General features: G+C 35.5%; 3 protein-coding genes and 1 long non-coding RNA gene across 6 annotated transcripts in view; 1 reads left to right on the plus strand and 3 right to left on the minus strand.

Moving 5' to 3' along the window:
* The window catches only part of LOC113068578 (mitotic checkpoint serine/threonine-protein kinase BUB1 beta-like), a 9,185-nt gene extending 799 nt beyond the window's left edge, over window positions 1–8,386 (minus strand). The window contains exons 1-9 of the mRNA XM_026241357.1: window positions 8,240–8,386; window positions 7,132–7,211; window positions 5,601–5,782; window positions 3,080–3,183; window positions 2,754–2,875; window positions 2,621–2,658; window positions 1,072–1,147; window positions 906–993; window positions 576–817 (exon numbers count right to left, since the gene is read on the minus strand). Of these exons, the coding sequence (XP_026097142.1) occupies window positions 576–817; window positions 906–993; window positions 1,072–1,147; window positions 2,621–2,658; window positions 2,754–2,875; window positions 3,080–3,183; window positions 5,601–5,782; window positions 7,132–7,196 (917 nt within the window). The 5' untranslated portion in view covers window positions 7,197–7,211; window positions 8,240–8,386. The remainder of the gene's footprint in view (window positions 1–575; window positions 818–905; window positions 994–1,071; window positions 1,148–2,620; window positions 2,659–2,753; window positions 2,876–3,079; window positions 3,184–5,600; window positions 5,783–7,131; window positions 7,212–8,239) is intronic.
* The window catches only part of LOC113068554 (gephyrin-like), a 1,122,288-nt gene that overhangs the window by 312,129 nt on the left and 788,348 nt on the right, over window positions 1–21,811 (minus strand). The gene's annotated exons all lie outside the window — the stretch shown is intronic.
* Window positions 8,419–21,811, minus strand: part of LOC113068565 (pre-mRNA-processing factor 17-like) — a 32,843-nt gene continuing 19,450 nt past the window's right edge. The window contains exon 16 of the transcript XR_003279572.1: window positions 8,419–8,437. The gene's annotated coding sequence lies outside the window, so the exon portion shown is untranslated. The remainder of the gene's footprint in view (window positions 8,438–21,811) is intronic.
* On the plus strand, window positions 17,629–19,388 carry LOC113068602 (uncharacterized). The gene is made up of 3 exons (XR_003279577.1): window positions 17,629–18,498; window positions 18,744–18,824; window positions 18,940–19,388. It is a non-coding gene; the product is annotated as an uncharacterized LOC113068602 (long non-coding RNA).

Here is a 21,811-nt window from a genome sequence, read left to right on the forward strand (position 1 = left end):
GGTTAGAGATCCAATGCATGAAAAAAACAAAGCATCTCAAATGCAATTCAAGTTTTTTTGGTTAAAAGCATCATCTACCATAAAAAAAAAAAAAAAAAAAAAAAAAAATTATATATATATATATATATATAAAAATGCAATGCATGCATTTACTTTCTTAATAAACATGATTGATTATGGTGTTATATTGGGAAGGGCATTTAATTTCTTAACTTCTGAAATGAATGTGATATTTAAATTAATATATATATTAAAAAAAAAATAAAAAAAAAAATATATATATATATATATATATATATATATATAAAAATAGTCCACCATAATCCACTTCAATCCTTTGGGGTTCTCTTGGAAATTAGCCACATAAAAGATGATAATGCAGTTTCACACTATAAAACTCACAAAACCGTGAAGATTTAAAAAGTGTGTTAGTATTGCACCACAAAAAAAATTTAAGAAAAAGCAAAGAAATTAAAGACATTTTATGCTTTTGCATTTGAGAAAATAAAAGTATAATAACATGATATTGTAATGGCAGTTATGAATATTTCCAGCCAGTAAAAGATCTGAAGTACCTGAGCTTTTTCTCGGGAGCGCTCCCGTTCGAGTTCGTTGCTTTACTGGATTCTGGAGCCGTTTGGCTCTTATTCTCCATCAGGCCCGACTCGGACGCCTCTGGCCTCTGGACTCCTCCGAACGGAGTGGACGCCAGCTGAGCGGCGCGGGCGAATTCACACGTATCGTCTGGACTCCGGCACAGAGTCTTATTCCAGTGACCGTTGATGATAGCATCCTCAGAGCGAGAGATGGACACGTCCTGCAAGCGAACAAACACACCACCATCACTGCCACGGATGAGAAAACCAGACATTAAAGTACAAGCACTGACTGAAATCTGAGCTCACTTTGACAGCAGAGAGATCTGCTTTCGGCTTTGGCCCTTTCAGACTCAAGGTGGGCAGCTTCAGAGAATTACGGTTCGCCGAAGAGGATCTTAAACGTGCAAACAGTAAATGAAGCACAGAACTAAGAAAACAACTAAAAAGAAATGAATGAAAACAAGAGTCTTACGTTTTATTTGTCAGTGTATTCTCATCAGAAACACTGAAAGGTTTTGCCGTTTTCTGCAGTTTAGCGTCGCTTCCTCCTAGAACACACAAGAAGGGATTCGATTAATTGCTAATGCTTTTATCACGATAAACGGTATCATCACTAGGGATGCATCGATCCGATACTTGGGATCGGTATCGGACAGACGCGACCGATCCAAATCCGATCCGGTGTATAGTATTCTGTGTTATTGTTGAGCTCCACGAAAGGCACAAAAACATTATGAAGCACCAAAACGTTTTCAAGAACATATTTCAAGTATTTATTCAACAAGCTGTTCCATAGTTCAGTTTGAGGTAGTTCATCAACAATCATCACAATCATCAACACAATCACCAAAAAAAAAAAAAAAAAAAAACAATCACCACAAACAATCAATCATCACAATCATCAACACAATCAATCATAACAATCATCAAACATCAATACATTCATACCAAACATCACAAAAATCAACACAATCATCACAAACAATCATCAGCACAATCATCACAATCATCATCAACAATCATCACAATCACCAACACAATCATCAAACATCACAAAAATCAACACAATCACCACAATCAATCATAACAATCATCAAACATCAATACATTCATACCAAATATCACAAAAATCAACACAATCAATCACAAACAATCATCAGCACAATCAATCATCACAATCATCAACAATCACCACAATCAATATCACCAACACAATCATCAAACATCACAAAAATCAACACAATCATCACAATCACCACAAACAATCATCAGCACAATCACCACAATCATCACAAACAATCAAAATCACCAACACAATCATCAAACATCACAAAAATCAACACAATCACCACAAACAATCATCAGCACAATCAACAGCACAATCACCACAAACAATCAACACAATCATCACAATCACCACAAACAATCATCAACACAAACATCAAAATCACCAACACAATCATCAACAAATCAACACAATCAGTCACCACAATCATCCACACAATCAATCACAATCAACAAGAAAAATCAACACAATTACCACAAACAATCGATTAATCAAGCAATCAATCATCACAATCGATCATCACAAACAATCATCAACACAATCACCACAAACATCACAATCATCCACACAATCACAATCATCAACACAATCATCCACAATCACCACAAACAATCGATTAACCAAATCAATCATCACAAACAATCAAAATCACCAACACAATCACCAACAAACATCACAATCACCGCAACCGTCACAATCATTCACAAACTATCAATCATCACATTACAATCATAAATCAATAACAACCATTAATCATCACAAGCTTCACAAACAATAAAAATCAATCACAATCATCACAATCAATCACATGAATGTGGTTTATTTCACCATAGTAAGAACCGCAAGAACTATTCACTAATATGCAATATTAGCGGCTAAATATTACAGGCACAAATTAATGCCTAATAAATGCATATTACTTGAGGAACTGGGGGAAAAAATAAAAACAACTCACTGTGATTCATGTCGTCCTCTCGCCTCACTGAGCTTTTACTGAATGACACAAGGAGAGGAAAATAAGAGAACCGAAAATGTTCATTGCAAACAGCTTAATCTAAGCCGAGACGAGCGCTGTCTGAAGAACTGACCTGTTCAGCACACAGTCCTCCTCCTGCTCGCTGTATACGCTGAACGGAGCCGACCTCACCACAGCAGACTCACATGAACCTGACGAATTCTGGAAGGAAGAACTGGCCTCCTCGTGAACAATCTAACCAAACCAATAAACACACACGGTTAGAACAAGAACCTGATCCAATATTTGATGATGGTTGTATCTGGAAGTTCATTTCAAATATCCAAAACAAGCTTTTAAAGTAATGGTTGACCAAAAAAAGCAAGTTCTGTCATCATTTGCTCACCCTCATGTCTCTGAATCACGAGCTCAGACACGACAGTATGACGGATGACGTACCTGCGGTGTCTCCGCGCTGCTGTTTCTTTGCTGAAGGAGTCTCTTTTTCTGCTCGATCTGAAGCTGCAGGTCCTGCTTTAGTTTGTTCAGGTGTAAGGCCTTTTCTGTACATTCACAAAGTCATCAAAAACTAATTAAAATGGCTATATGGTCTGATCCAGGATTATTATTATTATTATTATTAACTAAAACTACAAAGATAAATTTTTACTTGAAATAAATGTTAAATAATATATATTGTATATTATATATATATATATATATATATATATATATATATATTTTTTTTTTTTTTTTTTTTTTTTTTTTTTTTTTTTTTCAGCTAACAAAACATTTATCATGTAAAAATAAAATCAAATAAATAAAAAAAATTAGACAAAAACAAAATAATGCAAAAAATTGCCAATTACGATATCTAGTGTTCAGTATCGGCCGATACCGATCCGATACCAATGAAGGTTTTTTCCCCCATTTAAATTCATGTAGAATTTATATATCTCTGTATGTGGAACTGATAATCATTCTTTCACAACCTACTATATACAGACAACTTCATTATAAAGAAAAAATAAATAAGCAATAAATATGAAAAAATATAGGCCTATGCACATTCATAATCTATGACAAATATGTATCAAACTAGGTTAGTGGATAATTCGGCAGCAAAGGATATTCTAGAAAAATCAGTGCACAGCAATTTTAGAAATCCAAACATTTAGTGAAAAAAATAATAATTTGTAGGAAACAAAGTGTTGCACTAAATATGGTAAAATGAACGATACCCGATCCGAGAAAAATCTCATTATCGGAGCCGATAACAGATTTGAATATCAGATAATATATGTGGGTCAAAGACATTAAGATATCTGCCTCAAGAAAAACGTACAAAAGTGATTTTGTGTCCATAGAAAGCATATTAAGTTAAGTTTTTGGAGAATAAAATCTCTAAATTTGGTTGAAATAATGTTACATTGTCATTCAGTGTAACACAATATTTATGCAAAAATTATTCTGACGTGTACATATTAAAATATCTAAATGAATAATGGAGCATACTAGGGCTGCACGTTCTCAAGTTTTTCATTAACCGTTAACCGAGGCCCTTAACGGTTAATACTCGGTTAACCATAGTGTGCCATAGTAACCATAACCATAGTAATTTCCGGACATTGGCCGAAAAAAAAAAAAGTAATGTCCGACAAAATTTAATCTCTCCGGTCAAATTGTCCTATTAAAACTGCCTAATAATGCCGCCCATTAACACAATCTGAATTTGAGAATAAGCCTAAAATGTATAAGGCAAAAGGTAACAAGCAGACTCCGCGGCAGCCTCGCTAAGGCTATGACTATGACAATGTTTGACACGTACAATATTTGAAAATCGTTAATTATTTATTTATTTATTTAAATTACATTCATATCTGAATTTATGTCAACCTATAGACTTTCACATATCAAAATGTCATGAATTAATATGTATTTTTGTACAAAATGACATATAAACATATTTTCCTATTATACTTTGCCTGGAAACGCTTCCAACAAGGCGTCGGTTCTATTTCTAGCATGCACGAGTCGAGCCGCGCCTGAGCCGCGCGTCTCACGCAGGCAGTCTGCAAGCTCTAACCTGTTAACATGAGAGCCGAATTAAAAACAGACACGCCACGCAGCTGGGATGTTTTCGCCACGCATCCAGTGTGTCCTGACCGGCCTAATGATGCCCGGGTGTTGGCTGTTGAGATTACAACAACGAGGTTGTACTTGAAGTATATCTAAGCACTGTATTGCAATACTTGCATTTTGCCCCGTCACTCGTATTAGCCCGCTTCATATTAGAAAAATGACTTCTTCTTGTGGACATTACAAATGTCTGGGAGCGCTCTGGCGGTCTCTGGTGGTGCAAAAATGCATTACAACTAAATTCAATGCACGCCATTGACGTCACTTAACCGAGCAAAATGTTTCACTCGGTTACACAATTTTTAACGGTTAATCGGTTAACCGGTTAACCATGGACACCCCTAGAGCATACTAAATTTTATTGTGTTTTAAATTAGTACAAAATTCTTACTGACAATTGGGCAAAACCTAGGATAGTGGCAAATGTTAAATTACAACTCATTAGTATTTGGGGTGAAAGTAATTAGTCTTTTAATATATCAGAAATAGACATTTGTGGTAAATATGCCTGACAAGATTGTTACACTGAATGACATTTTACAGGGTGTCTTCAGTAAATCAGGGCAAAATGTATGAGATTTATTTTTTGCTCAGAAAAACAAAAACAAAATTGCTAATTACTTTTTGGATTTTTGGGTGGGAACAACTATATATATAGAAAATATGCAAAATAAGATCAAGACAGCATTATTTTAGTATAAGAGAGATACTAATATAGTCTTTTATTAATATTTAGAATTGTATATTTTTGATTTTAAGTTTTAGTAAATCATTTTGAGATATATATGAAAAAATGTCGGTACAATTAGCTCTATCAAACATAGGCAGTATCTGGACGCACCGCTCAAAGCTTTATAGTAGCGCTGTGCTCGGAGCTCTTCCAGACTGAACTCTGCGTCTCCTTGATACACCTGATCCTTACAGTACATGATCTGAACATGACCCTCCTGCTGGGACACGTGTTCCTCCGGAGCCTGGCTCCTCTGGGACGGGGCCGCAGTCTCCAGCGGGACGCCTGGAGCGCTTCGTGATTACAAAACAGGAGGAGAACAAATTAAATAGTCACAGACACATATATTGAAAGATATATTTGATTTACACCCTCAAGCTGTCCTAGCCATTTCAAACAAATCAAATCAGAGTTATATAAAGAAAAAAAAATGTCCTGACTCTTCCGAGCTTTATAATGGCAGTGAACGGGAGGTCTTTTTTAGCAGTAGTTTAAAAATAGTCCAATAAAGTGTATCCATCCTTCATTAAAAGTGACTCCGGGGGTGAATAAAAACCTCCTGAAGCGAATCAATGCATTTTTCTAAGAAAAATATCCATATTTAAAACTTTATTCTCCTCCTGGTAACATGTGAGGCACTTTTTATGATGGATGGATGCGCTCTATTGGACTTCTTTTGGAGTATTAAAAAAACAACAACACCCACTTTCTGCCATTATAAAGCTTGGAACAGCCAGGATATTTATTAATATAGCCTACATATAAGATGGTTTGAGGGTGAGTAAAATATGGGGCGATTTTCATTTTTAGGTGAACTATCCCTTTAAGAGAAGTACTAGTTCTATCCTAGCTAACCAAATGGGTTCCAAAAACATTTTCCCCCTTGCGTTAAGAAAAAAAAAATTCTGAATCTTCTCCGAAAGTTCAAAAGGCCCAGTTATATAATGTTTTAAAACTGTATGAAAACGTTTAAGGGATAGTTTCCCCCAAAAATGCTAATTCTGTCATCATTTTCTCACCCTCAAGTTGTTCCAAACTTGTATGTATGTATGCATACATATATATATATATATATATATTAGTCAATGGCTACCATTAACTCATTTTTGGGAGCACTATCCCTTTAAGGGAACATTCCATTTGATAATTTTGCAAAAAATGTTAGAACGTTAGTTTTGAACGTTCTGAAACAAAAAAATATATATACTAATGTCCAACTAAATATGGTAAAAAAAGTTGTGAACAATTTACAAACTGATTTTGTGCCAACACTGAACACATTATATAATACCCAAGAACTCTAAATGAACATTCTACAAACGTTACTCAAAGAACTTTGAGAGAATGTTCCCAGAAGGTTCCGCGTTCGCTGGAATTTTCAGAGGCAAAGTAGCCAGACTTTCCAGATCTGTAATCTAGCTAGTATTCATTGGGTAATATTTTCAAATCGGGGGCTCAAATTAGATGTACAAAATTAGAATTAAATTATATTTACACTACATTTCTTCTTCAACTTCATTCCTACCCTTATGCTTGGTTTAGACCCATTTTAATTATACAAATGTAGAAGACAACAGTATAAAAGTCATTTTCAACAATCAAAACATAACAGTATTGATGAGTTTTAGCATTCATTACTTACCTCCAAACATGAGGCGACAGTTCATCCATCTTCAAGCAATTCGAGTTTTCAAATCTTAAAGCCATCCTGAGCGACGTTACCTGCGATTTAATCCAAGAGTTATTAAACAAATCAATATAAGAATATAACTGCATCTGAAACTAGCTGAATGATAAAGTTTACCCCACTTTAACTTGATGTTGTTCTGCCGTTTTGTGTTCATTTGTTGTGAATCGCAAATCTTTTTTTCTTTTTTTTTATACAGTAGGGAAAATAAATCATTAAAGCAGTAGGCCTAAAGTTATGAAAACTAAAATAAATAAGTATACACAAATACAAATTGCTTAAGAAAATTAACCAATGACAAAAGTGTAGTAACCACCGTTTTTGTATAACAACTGTTTTACTACAAATGGTTAATTTCTGGTTAACTAACCATAGGTTAACTATAGTAACCATGTGTACGGCAGCTGACGGAAACTAGATATTGCGTTAATTATGTTTTAAATATGGATATTTTTCTTTAAAATACTCTGATTGCATTCGTCTGAACGAAGAAAGTCATATACGCCTGGTTTGGCTTGAGGGGGAGGAAATCATGGGGAAATTTTCATTTTTGGGTGAACTGCCCCTTTAAGAGGAAACATAGGTTGAACAGAGACCGTTTTAACAGAACTTTAACAGAATAGCTGTAAATGTAATCTGAAAATAGAGATTTAGAGACATATTTTTGTTTATGAAAAAATTAGCTAGTATATTTTCATATATGTCTTTCGAGTAGTCAAACAATACAAAGAAAAGATCTTTAAAACCGAAATAAAGTCACTTACAAAATGAGATCAGATGAACACAAAACGAGTGAATGAATCTTCCTCAGAAGAGACTTGTATTATAATCTCATCCGTAAGTCTTTTTCTAAACTGACCATCGCAAAATCCAATCTAAGCCTTTGATTTGATCAGAACATGATTGTTTGCTTTGAAGGTTGTTTGTAGCCCGAACAGTAGAAATAACGCGAGTAACATGAGTTCATATTCATTTACTGTCAGTTAGTCCACAGCTAACGTTACTAGCAGAACATGTTCTAACCGTCAAAACATTACATAAATTGTAAAAAGCACGACTATACCTCCGAAAGTCATCAAATTTTCTTGTTTCGTCGCAATCCACTTGATTAATATCTCCGAAATGCTGTTTGCTGACACTCCGTTGTTGTGCGATTCGAGGTTTAATTTCAAATCTTACCACGTGACTATGACGTACGAACTGACGTGCCTCGGCACGTCACATTATGCGCTCATTGTTTTTTTTGTGTGTGTGTGTGTGTATATTTACATTACATTTAGATTTATTCATAGAGCAGACGCTTTTATCCAAAGCGACTTACAGATGAAGACAGTGGAATATATATATATATATATATATATATATATATATATATATATATATATATATATATATATATGGCTATATGTACATATGCTTAATTTTCTGTATAAAACAAGTTATTATTTGTCTTTTATTCATTCTGAATTGAAATGATTGAGACATGTCTTGGACACATACCCGAAAACTAACCTTTAACTAACCTAACAGATCTCAGCAATAACAGCCAAAGGAAAGTGAGGGATTATTTTCTTTTACATTCAACCACAGTGTTACGCTAGCTTTTACTATTCTAGACTGTTTTTGTGCCTCTAAATAGTCATATCAGCGTCGAGTCACGTTCTGTGTAGTACCGCCCCTTTTTGGGCAATTTCTGTCAAAATGTGAATCGCCCAGAGTGCTCTCATAGACTTCCATTCTTCCATTCAAATATCTTTTTTTCGAACTGCAGCCACTGCAATGCAATCTCAATGAGTTCCGGGAGGGATAGCCAAACGTGCTTTCGTCATCGTGCGTAACCTTAACTTGTGCAACTACTGGTGGGAACAGTGACATCCAATAATATTTAAAATCTATTTTTAATTTTAACAACAGGGAAAAAATTAAAAACTACCTTAATATCTCTATCAAATGTGAGAAAAAAAGAAAAAGAAAAAAAAAAAACGTAGAGACGGGGACATGCAAATTCAGTTGTCAGCTAAACTCTATCAACATCACGGTGAACGTTACCTCAGCGTAGATTAATTCTGTCGTGTCACTGTAAGAAATAACATTCATTCGTTGTAGGATAAATTGGCAATTAAAGAATTAGGACAACCAAGACCAAATTTAAACATCAAACAAGTAAGGGCTGGAAGTCATATAAACACGTATTTTTGAGGAAGTGTTATGAGCAGAGAAAAAGGCTAATAGACTGCGAAGTAGCTGACGCTTTATTCTGCTAATTTACAGCTGCATTTTGTTACATCGCGAGAGCATGACGGACATCGCATGGACAACTACAGGTGTCACCGAAATGCATCATCTCTCGTAGAAGGTGAAAAAACACGAAAGAGCAAAGATGCATATGGATAGTATGGAGCAGTGTAATATAAGTGAGTAATTTAAGTAAGCAGTGTAATGTAAGTGAGGAATGTGATATAAATGAGCAGTAATATAAGCGAGTTGTGTAAACAGTGATTTATGTGACTTCAATTATTTCTTATTAAACTGAAATCGAAGTAAAAAAAAAAATTTGGAAAACCACGTCCTGGCGTCAGTCTTCATTTGCTGCTGCTGTTAACATGCATTGATTCCTAATGTCAGTTTATTTGTAATTAATACTACAGTAGTTAAGTTCCCATTACATCTTTAACTAGCTGTTAATTTATCAACTGAATGGGTGAACTATCCTCATTAATCGAGCAAACATGTTCTTTGATTCTTTGTCAATTCAGGCTTTGATCCTGAGTTTGTGGAGCACATGCACAGGAATGTGTGACATCACTGGCGAACAGCCAATCACGAGCCTTGCAATACAAAGCAAGTTTGATTTACTTCTCGCGAGAGACCCAGCGAGAATCAAAACTAAAGGTTTTGCTAAAGGTTAAGAGATTGAAGAATATGACAAATTTAAATGTCATATGAAAAATGAAGGAGGACTAATAAAATAAATGATCTTGCTCCATCAGTGGAACTTGTTAACTTAGTTTATACAATTGAAAATATATAGTGATAGAGACTTGAACATGTAAGTTCAGATTTGTAATTTTTAAAATAGTTCAGTCTTTTGATACTACAGCTTATTTATATGACATGATCTGTATACATTAATATTTATTTAAAATAATTTATAATAACTGTTAAACTAAAATTGCTTGTGTGTAAGTGATAAATAATAATATGAATCGCAATAATTATATAAATCATAAAATGATGTTATTATCATTAAAGCCAGAATTCTATTCTATTTTATTTTTGAAGCATAAGTGACCTTTAATTTGGAGCCAGATGATCTGGAGTGACTTCATGTCAGACGTGTCACTTCTCTCACATCTGATTGGTTCACCTTCACTTTGAGATCTTGAATCCAGAACACAACCCTAACCCCGGAGCATACCATGGCAAAGAACACCGATTAAAGCTGAGCTACTTTCATAGTACCTAAAACCCAGGGTTGGCGGAAACTAAGCTGAAACATAGCTGGCTAGCCACCTAATCCAGCTTCATGGTACAGGCCCCTGGGGTCTCAAAAAAGAAACATTTTCAATCTCCAAGGTGAACGTTATGACAACACCAGTGTTGTGCTAGTTACTAAGAAATATTAACTAGCTACAGTTACTAGTTACTTAATTCAAAAAGTAACTCAATTACTTTGTTGATTACTTACACCAAAAAGAAATGCATTACTGTTAAAAGTAACTTTTTAGTTACTGTTTTAAAGAATTTTCTTTAATGTTCCCATTAATGCGCTTTTATGCGTTATGGTCTATACAAACACAAAGTAAAACAGAAAGTAATTTTTAAACACTATTTTGATTAAGTCAGACCAGCACAAACTGAATATTGTATATCACAAGGATTTCTGAAATAAATAACAAAACACCTGAATAATATATTCAGAATCAAAAACTAAAGTGGCTTCTGCATCATAAAAGCTGTTGTGTTGAGCCCTTAAAAATGTTCCTTTCACAGATTAAGTATGAAAACTATCAACAATGGACAACATAACACAGAACTTTTTGAAATAAATAAATGAAAGCAATCTGAATAATTCAGAATCAATTTCGAGAAACATACACACACACATATATATATATATATATATAAATGCTGTTTAAAAATGAAATCTATGTTATCATGCTAAGGATCTGACTGCGACTCCACAGTAGAGACAGGTGCATGTTTTCTACAATGTTTCACCTGTTTGAGAAAAACATACAGAGAATCACTTAAGACACTTTGCTGTAGACCCATTCCACATAATAATATTCATTAAAACTGTATGTTAACACGTAGCAGCTTGCTGCATGAATCAGTGAGTAGGCTACAGTTTACAAATCCATGGGAACGGATTGCGAATGTGTGCGCGCAGATTATTAATTCGGGGGTACAGATTTAAAAACCGAGGGTACGGTTTATTATTATTATTACTCTTTATTTCAGACTCATGGTCCATATGAAAAGAAGAAAGAATTAAGAGGAAAATACACACAGAGGATTTAAAAGACATACAAGCTTGCATTCCAATGCTTCCGCAAGCTGGAAAAATACCTTGTATCACTTAATGTAACATCATTTAAGACCATTATGATACCATTTTTTGAATCATTCAGCCGACATATGAAATTATACATACACTTCCTTAAGACAGCATGCAAAGTAGGTACATTATTAGATACGAACAATTGGCTTGCACTTGTCCACCTTGGATGTTTAAGCAAAATTCTTAGCGCATCATTAAATGCCACCTGGAGTTTTTGCATTTTAGCTTTAGCATACCTACACCATAAGTGAGCTGTATAAAAAGATGTACAGAATGCCCTAAATAGAGCTATTTTAACAGCATCAGTACACATATAAAATTTACGAGCCAGCATATTAGCTTGCCCATATAACCTACAGCACTGGCGCTGCACATCATCTTCATCATTTAAATCATTTCTAATGATGTGACCCAAGTATTTCACTTTATTTACCACATTCAATACTTGGTCATCTATATAAAAAGAAGGAAAATTTTGCTTAAGGTCCTCTTTGGTTTTAACAATCATAATCACACTCTTTTTAACATTAAATTTAATATCATGCTGCACACCATACCTTGAACATACTCGAAGCAGCTTTTGTAATCCTGCGCTACAAGGAGACATAATAACCAGATCATCAGCATACATCAAATGGTTAATGAGACTATCACCTATTAAACATCCAGTCTTACAATTATTCAACTCCACAGAAAGACCATCCATGTACAGGTTAAAAAGAAGAGGTGACAATATCCCCCCTTGCCGAACCCCATTCGTCATAAAAAACGGTTCTGATACGTTCTTACCCCATTGAACTTTTAAGGTTTGATGTATATACCAAAAATATAATATTCTTATCAAGTATGGGGGAACCCCTCTTTCTTGCAATTTTAAAAATAACTTAGTATGATTAATTCGATCAAACGCCTTAGATGCATCTAAAAAGCACAAAAAAAACAGTTGAATTATGTAGATTATACTTACTAACTACTTCCTTTAATGAATATATGCATAAATCAGTGCCATGCTTACTTTTAAAACCAAACTGATTATCCGTGGTTGTTAGATACCCATAAGGATTCGCTCAAATACTTTAGAAATCACACTTGCCAGTGCAATTGGCCTATAGTTTTCTGTACCAGTTATTTTACCTGTTTTATCTTTAATTACCGGTACCAGTAAAACTGACACCATGGAATCAGGTAACACACCATGGACTAAAAATCCTGTAAAGCATAAAGCAAGTAACACTGAGATCCTTGGACTAGCATGCTTCAAATGTTCAGAAGTTATGCGATCTGGACCACAAGCTTTATTCTCAGCCAGTTTCTCAATTGCGTACTTGACCTCATCAATTGTAATTATCATACCTTCATCATTCGCCACATGACCAACTTTAAATTCCTTCCTCTCAACACAATTAAAAATATCTCCATAATATTTTCTCCATAAATTAACAATATTCCCCGCCCCAACAACCCCATCAATACTAGTTGGAAGTGGTATTTTACTATTATTGATAGTCTTGACTTCTTTCCAAAATTCATATACATTATTATGCTGAAAGTTCTTGGCCATTGAGTTTGCCCTTATTGACATCTCGTTCCTTTTTATATACCGTACAGCATATTTAAATTTAGCATTTGCCAGCTTCTTTTCCTCAAATTCTGGGCCATACCTAGCCTTACCCATTAAGACCCAGTTTTTAAATGCTGCTCTGGCCTGCAAATGCAGTTCATAGACATATTCATTCCATCCAGCCCTTAAATTATAATTTTTAACCCTTTTTTGACAAAAAGGTCTACTAGCATTATCCAAACAATCCATCATTTCATCATACATCAGACATAGATCATACTTGTGCTTAGGATTCTTACAATCTGTGTTATCACACATAATTGTCTCAGTTGGCACTTCCACATTACTCAACCTCTTCTCTGTCATTAGTTTATATCCAAGAAGATAATTTACTGTGAGTCTTGCCCAATCTAATCTTCCATGTTGTTCCAAATTTTCACAAATAGTCATCCCAGGTAAACTTTCAATATTTAACATAACTGAGATTGGTATGTGGTCTGTTGTGGCCAGATCATGCAATATTTCAACTTTATCTAAGGAATCATGTGCATCTGCTGTACATATACAATGGTCCAGCCAAGATGTTGTATTCCATGCCTCACTGATATATGTATAGCTGTCTGCAGGCAATAATATTTGGCTGGAAAAAGTCAACTTACTATCGTGACAAAACCTAATTAGCTGGTTTACAAAATCTGAGCGCCCGGATTGGAAATTCGTGGACTAGGTTAGAACCATGTCTTTATCCTCAACTAAAGTGAAATAATGAGCATATTTCCACTTTGAGAAACTCATGTTGCTCTCGCCGTGACTCGCTATGACTGCCGCACATACTTGAATAAACGGAGACACGCCCACAGTGCGCCTTCGTGTTTACAGTGGTTGGCATCCACCAATCCCACAATGCTTCACTGCTGCAAACAGGTTAGGCTGCACTTCAGTCAAAATGTATTAATTTAAAAAAAGTAACGGACAATGCACCATATGGTAACCATGAGTTATTTAATTTAAAAAGTAATGCGTTACAGTATTAGTTATTGTCAAAAGTAACTGCGTTACAGTAACGCGTTACTAATAGTGCATTACTGCCCAACACTAGATAACACTCTTAGAAAAAAGGGTTCATTGGGGTTCTATATAGAACCATAGGGTTCTTTACTCAACTCCAAAGAACCTTTTATGCTAAAAAGGTTATACAATGACAAGAAAGAACCCTTTTGGCACAAAGGTTCTTTAGGCTATTATTCATTCATATATTAAATTACTCTGCAACATTTTGTATTTGTAATTAAATTATTGGGTCCCACTTTATATTAGGTGGCCTTAACTACTCTGTACTTACATAAAAAATAAGTACAATGTACTTATTGTGTTCATACTGTATTGTAAAACACTTTTGCTGCTATTGAGGTGGGATAGGGGTAAGGTTAGGGAGAAGGTTGGAGGTATGGGTAAGTTTAAGAAATAAATACAGATGTAATTACATGTAGATTTTTTTAATATAAGTACAATGTAAAAACATGTATGTACGCAATAAGTACATTGCACTAAATTATTAATTAAAATGTAAGTACATAGTAGTTAAGGCCACTTAATATAAAGTGGGTCCAATTATTGTTTGTAGTAACTTAATATCACATTTTAATCATGCTGATTTTTGGATGAAAACTGAAATGGCACTCTTCGTGTGATATTGATTAACTACATGAAATGATATAAATATACATTTTCTAACCCCCATATCTTGAATTTTGTGATTATTCTCATGGATTCATAAATGCATTTGAATACACCGAATAATGCAGTGAAAGAACGCACTCAAAATGCACACGTTCACTAGTATGACTTCATCATGTAACTTTACATTAGCCTAGATGTGTGCACTTTTTAGGCACGATTTGTTTAGTTTTTGAATAAATTTGCGATTCCCAAATTGACTCAAATGATTCGCGAACCCGCTTTGAACTCCCGAACTGACTCAAATGATTCGCGATCCCCAAATTGACTCAAATGATTCGCAAACACGCTTTGAACTCCCGAACTGACACAAATGATTCGCGAACCCGCTTTTAACTCCCGAAATGACTCAAATGATTCGCGAACCCGCTAAGAACTTCTGAACTGATTCAAATGATTCGCGATCCCCAAATTGACTCAAATGATTTGCAAACACGCTTTGAACTCCCTAACTGACGCAAATGATTCGCGAACCCGCTACCAACTCCCGAACTGACTCAAATGATTCGCGATCCCCAAATTGACTCAAATGATTCGCGAACCCGCTTTGATCTCCCGAACTGACGCAAATGATTCGCGATCCCCAAATTGACTCAAATGATTCGCGAACCCACTACGAACTTCCGAACTGACTCAAATGATTCACAATCCGAAGTTCCCATCCAAATCAAATGACAGCCAGCGCTACTATTGGTTTAGTTCTAAATAGTATGACAAAGTATTTAAGCTGTTATGACAACACACTTTTAGAAAAAAGGGTTCATTGGGGTTCTATATAGAACCATAGGGTTCTTTACTCCACTCCAAAGAACCTTTTATGTTAAAAAGGTTATACAATGACAAGAAAGAACCCTTTTGGCACTAAGGTTCTTTACGCTATTATTCATTCATATATTACATTAGTCTGCAACATTTTGTATTTGTAATTAAATTATTGTTTGTAGTAACTTAATATCACATTTTAATCATGCTGATTTTTGGAGAAAAACTGAAATGTCACTCTTCGTGTGATATTGATTAACTACATAAAATTATATAAATATATACATTTTCTAACCCCCATATCTTAAATTTTGTGATCATTCTCATGCATTCATAAATGCATTTGAATACACCGAATAATGCAGTGAAAGAACGCACTCAAAATGCACACGTTCACTAGTATGACTTCATCATATAACTTTAAAAGGCACATCATTAAAAAAAAAAATAGGAGTTCACATATCACACCTAAACATGCGTGGAAAACGCCATTAGAACTAGCTACTAAATTAGTTAAAAATGCCTATCCATATACAGCTATGATTCGCGATCCCCAAAATGACTCAAATGATTCGCGATCCCGCTCCGAACTCCCGAACTGACTCAAATGATTCGCGATTCCCAAATTGACTCAAATGATTCGCGAACCCGCTTTGAACTCCCGAACTGACGCAAATGATTCGCGAACCCGCTTTGAACTCCCAAACTGATGCAAATGATTCGCGATCCCGCTTTGAACTCCCGAACTGACTCAAATGATTCACGATCCCCAAATTGACTCAAATGATTCGCGAACCCGCTTTGAACTCCTGAACTGACGCAAATGATTCGCGATCCCGCTACGAACTCCCGAACTGACGCAAATGATTCGCGAACCCGCTTTGAACTCCTGAACTGACGCAAATGATTCGCGATCCCGCTACAAACTCCCGAGTTGACGCAAATGATTCGCGAACCCGCTTTGAACTCCCGAACCGACGCAAATGATTCGCGATCCCGCTTTGAACTCCCGAACTGACTGAAATGATTCACGATCCCCAAATTGACTCAAATGATTCGCGAACCCGCTTTGAACTCCTGAACTGACGCAAATGATTCGCGATCCCGCTACGAACTCCTGAACTGACGCAAATGATTCGCGATCCCCAAATTGACTCAAATGATTCGCGAACCCGCTAAGAACTTCTGAACTGACGCAAATGATTCGCGATCCCGCTACGAACTCCCGAACTGACGCAAATGATTCGCGAACCCGCTTTGAACTCCTGAACTGACTCAAATGATTCGCGATCCCGCTACAAACTCCCGAACTGACGCAAATGATTCGCGAACCCGCTTTGAACTCCCGAACCGACGCAAATGATTCGCGATCCCGCTTTGAACTCCCGAACTGACTCAAATGATTCACGATCCCCAAATTGACTCAAATGATTCGCGAACCCGCTTTGAACTCCTGAACTGACGCAAATGATTCGCGAACTCGCTTTGAACTCCTGAACTGACGCAAATGATTCGCGATCCCCAAATAGACTCAAATGATTCGCGAACCCGCTAAGAACTTCTGAACTGATTCAAATGATTCGCGATCCCCAAACTGACTCAAATGATTCACAATCAGATGTTCCCATCCAAATCAAATGACAGCCAGCGCTACTATTGGCTTAGTTCTAAATAGTATGACAACGTATTTAAGCTGAGGTAAATAATTATTGCCTGTGTTGTCTTATAAATCTACAAAATACTACTGTAGATACATCTGTAAATTCTCTTTTGTCAAATAATTTTACTTTCGTCTATTTCATGCAAGCTTACTCACTAGGTGCACATTTTTATTTCAGTCTCTCTTTCTATGCAAACAACTATGCATTTGCACAAGTATTTATAAATATTAAGATTGTGTGTTTCTGTCTTAAAAATACCTCTGCATTATTTAAAAATGATTAGTGACTATTTTTGTCATGGATAACATACTCCTGTTATGTATAACTATGTAAAACTTGCAATTATTCTGTTTTTAAATGTCATGTGAGCAGTTGACAACTTTGTCTTTAATATCAGTTTGTAACAAATCTGTGCAAACTTTAGAGATAAAATACAGCATACATAACATACTCAGCAATTTTTACGTAGAGAAGAAAACACTTATATTTATCATGCACACTTCTTTATATAGAAGTAATTTATGGAGATATTACATATACATTTTATACTTGTGTGTTTCTACTAAGAGCAATGAGGAAGGGGGAAGCTACCACGTGGAGAAGGAGGGTCTTAGAAGAAGCTTGGACCTCCTGGAGGAAAGCGGTGTAAAGTTGGACGGTGTTGTTACGTCTGGCACATGGCGAAAGGTAATGCTTGCGTCTTTGACAGAAAATAAAATTAAAATATTCATGGTATTAGGATCCATATTTCTGAAAAAGCTTACTGCATCAAATAAAAAATAAAAAATCTGATATGTTTTGCCTGTAACTTTTACTCAATCAGGATTGACAAAGAAGATGTAGAATATGTCCAGAGAGAAGGACTGTAGTTTGGTGAAGAAGTGGCATAAGAGCATCCCCCAGCACCTGTACTGGTCTGCCAGCAGCTCTGATTCAGGACCTGAGAAGGGAACCAGATGGACCTCCATCATGAACCACATTCAAGACAATCACACACATTCTGACCCAGCGTCCCCTCGGTGTCAACATGAACATAGGTCAGAACACAACACATAAACAGTTATGTTTGAAAGGAGGCATACTATTGTTTTCTGTGTGGGCAAACTGGTACTGCCTTTCAGTTAGAGGTCACAGTTTACAGAATGGTACAGATTTATTGTATTAGTATAAGTATATAAGTGCTATTTTTAATATTTTCATAATTTTAATGATGAATAAAAAAGTTGATTTATTCACTATGACAATATGAACAATTGTTGTGTTTGTTTCTCTTATCCTTTAGGTTGTATCTTGTAAAGATGACTTCAGTGAGAATGCTGTGTACAAGCTTCTCTTTCCAGAGGGAGGACACACCGTCAAACCAGTAAAAACAGAGCCAACATTTTATAAGCTTTTCCCAAAAATATTTATTTTAAACAATACTTACAAATGTGCAAATAAAATGAATGTTTAAATGAATAACTTATTATACTTTACAGGCTGTGTCATCAACTTGATGAATACTGTTTTTGAAGAAGTTGTCCGTGATCCTCTTCCATATCTGGATGGCATACAGCAGATTCCTGTGCCTCCGGACCGGTCTTCTCAGCATGACAGACCTTCCATGGAAGAAGCTGTTGCTCTGCATGTGTCACGTTTCAGTCAAGACGGGGTCTGAATCCAACATATTGTCCAGCAGCATCAGGAAACATCAGGATGCAACAGAGCCCAATTATTTACACAAAATGTAGCAAGTGTGTGAAACTGGCCTTACCTTTCCATCCCTCTGACTGTAACGCCCATGGTCAGCTCTATATACATTCATTGCTACATTCATTCATTGCATTTTACAAAGAATACAGTATATATTGAGTCACACAGGTTCAAGGCCAGGATGGTCTGTCATGCAGGATTTTGTATTAGGCACTTTTCTCATTTTTCTTGTGACCTGCAAAAGAAAACAAATCATAATGGCACTGTTATTTACAGTAATCTTTCATACTTTGTTTGGAAGTAGAAGAAAGCACACACATAGATAGGTTGAATACATTTCTATCAAGTGTACTTGTGAAATACCTGTGGTATTTCCCTGCAACATATATTTTCTCTCTCGAGGGCCATGCGTGCACAATTTCCACAAGTACACCTGTAAAAAAAGATAGACCTTGATTAAGTTTTTGTTGTTATGAGGCTAAGTCCTAATCACAATAAAGCAGCGTAGTAAACATGAGATTGACTATATTGAGTGGCTTCTATACTGTACTTTTGTTGGCTAAATAAATCAACTTTAATAACTTCAATAGGCTAACTTACTGTAAATACTTTCCAAACAATACATTCACGCGCTAACGTTACACAGTTCACTGTTTTATGTTCTTGATTCAACGTGAAAAACCTATCATTGTAAAATTATACGTTGACAATATAATAATTTTAATGTTTTTAAAATCATGCTAAAAATAAAAATTGTGACTGCTGACGTTATAACTTAACGTGTAAAGTTAATGCTATATGCTAGTTAACGTTTAGGTTGAAGTTCTAGAATTGACGTAACAGTTAAGTTCTTACTGAAAATAAAAAATAAACTTACCACTCAGAAGCGTCCATTTCCAATCTTAAAACATTTGGTTGTTCCTTAAAATCGGCATCTTCATCTGAAACGGACTCAAACATGTACTGTTGAACGCCTCATCTCTCCATTGTCACGCTGGAGCTGTTTGTTGTCACTCTGAGCTACTGTGACGAGCCCGCAGTGAAACAGCCAATCAGAGCAGAACTCCTCATTACTATTCATGACCCTTCCAAATAAGGTAAAAACAGACCATTTCATTCTAGGGACAATTTCTAGGGTTGAAAATGGACCTGTAAAACCATCTGGACATTTTAAATGCCCTTAAAAAGCCACATACCCTCTTTGTAGATATCAGAGACAAATTTAAAATATTATTTCCACAAATTCTAGGGTACCTTTAAAACAAAAAATATGAGTACACATATCACAATATTTCCATTCCGAACTGCTTTCCACGTCGAAACATCCACGAACATAACCAGGTGAGCAGATCACTCTCTCACTATTTGATAGCTCTAGTCTTTATCCACTCATCATCATCATCATCATCATCATCCACCAATCAGAACACACAGAACTCTCTGACCACAGCTGCTGTGCTTCAAAAGCTCTTGCAGCAGCTCAACACTGGTTTTCTCTGAGGTGGTCGGAGCACATCAGATTGTGGTTAATCTTCCAGATCATGACTTATATCTACTCTTCCTCTCCCTGCAGTTTGGTAATATAAAGATTCCTCCTCTGAACTCCCACCTCTTCTGTGGGTTTTATTGTTCTGGGTCTGAATTTGGGCTCCTGGGGTCTCAAAAAAGAAACATTTTCAATCTCCAAGGTGAACATTATGACAATCTAGAGATAATAAAGGAATTATTCTGATAAGTTATGTGTGTGTGCTGGTGAATGTGAAAGAGCAGGAGACATCCCTTCAGTCTGGGAGAATCTGAACCTCAGTGTTTTCTCCCTAAAGTGCTTTTACACAAAATACGTGCTTTGTGTCTTGAATGAACTGTTGCTTATCTCAAAGGTTTCCTGTTGCCCTTCGGCCTCTTTTCAGATCTGTCTCTTCTATTCAAACACTTCTTTGAAATATTTGACTAAATAAACACACACACACACTCACACACACACACACACACACACACACACACACACACACACACACACACACACACACACACACACACACACACACACACAAAAATCAATTAAATATCTTTAACACCAAATATCACTGGAATTGAAACTGAAGTGATACTATTTTCATTTTTTATTTTTATAAAGTATAGAAAAATAAATAAAAGTAATAATAATTAAAAAAAAGAATATGTATGCTGACTCCAAGCTTTTTAATTCGGATAAATGCTGATCTTTGGATCTTTCTATTTATCAAAGAATCCTGATATATCTATTTTAAATATTGATAATAATAAAATAATAACAAATATGTTTCTTGAGCAGCAAATCATCATATTTTCATGATTTCTGAAGATCATGTGACACTGAAGACTGGAGGAATGATGCTGAAAATACAGCGGAGCATCACAGAAATACATTACACTTTAACAGAGATTCACACAGAATTTCTGTGATGTTTTACATTATACTAATATTTCACAATATCACTGCTCTTGCTGTACTTTAGCTCAATTAAATGTAGGAATGGTGAAAAAAGAGACTTAAAAATTTATAAAAAATCTTACTGATCCCAAACTTTTGCCTGTTAGTGTATATTTGGATGAAATATAGGTTTATTAAATCATGGGTATTTAAGTCATTTTAAGATATATAAAATTTTTTGCTAA

The sequence above is a fragment of the Carassius auratus genome, linkage group LG45M (genome assembly GCF_003368295.1).
Source record: "Carassius auratus strain Wakin linkage group LG45M, ASM336829v1, whole genome shotgun sequence".
Lineage (NCBI taxonomy): Eukaryota > Metazoa > Chordata > Actinopteri > Cypriniformes > Cyprinidae > Carassius > Carassius auratus.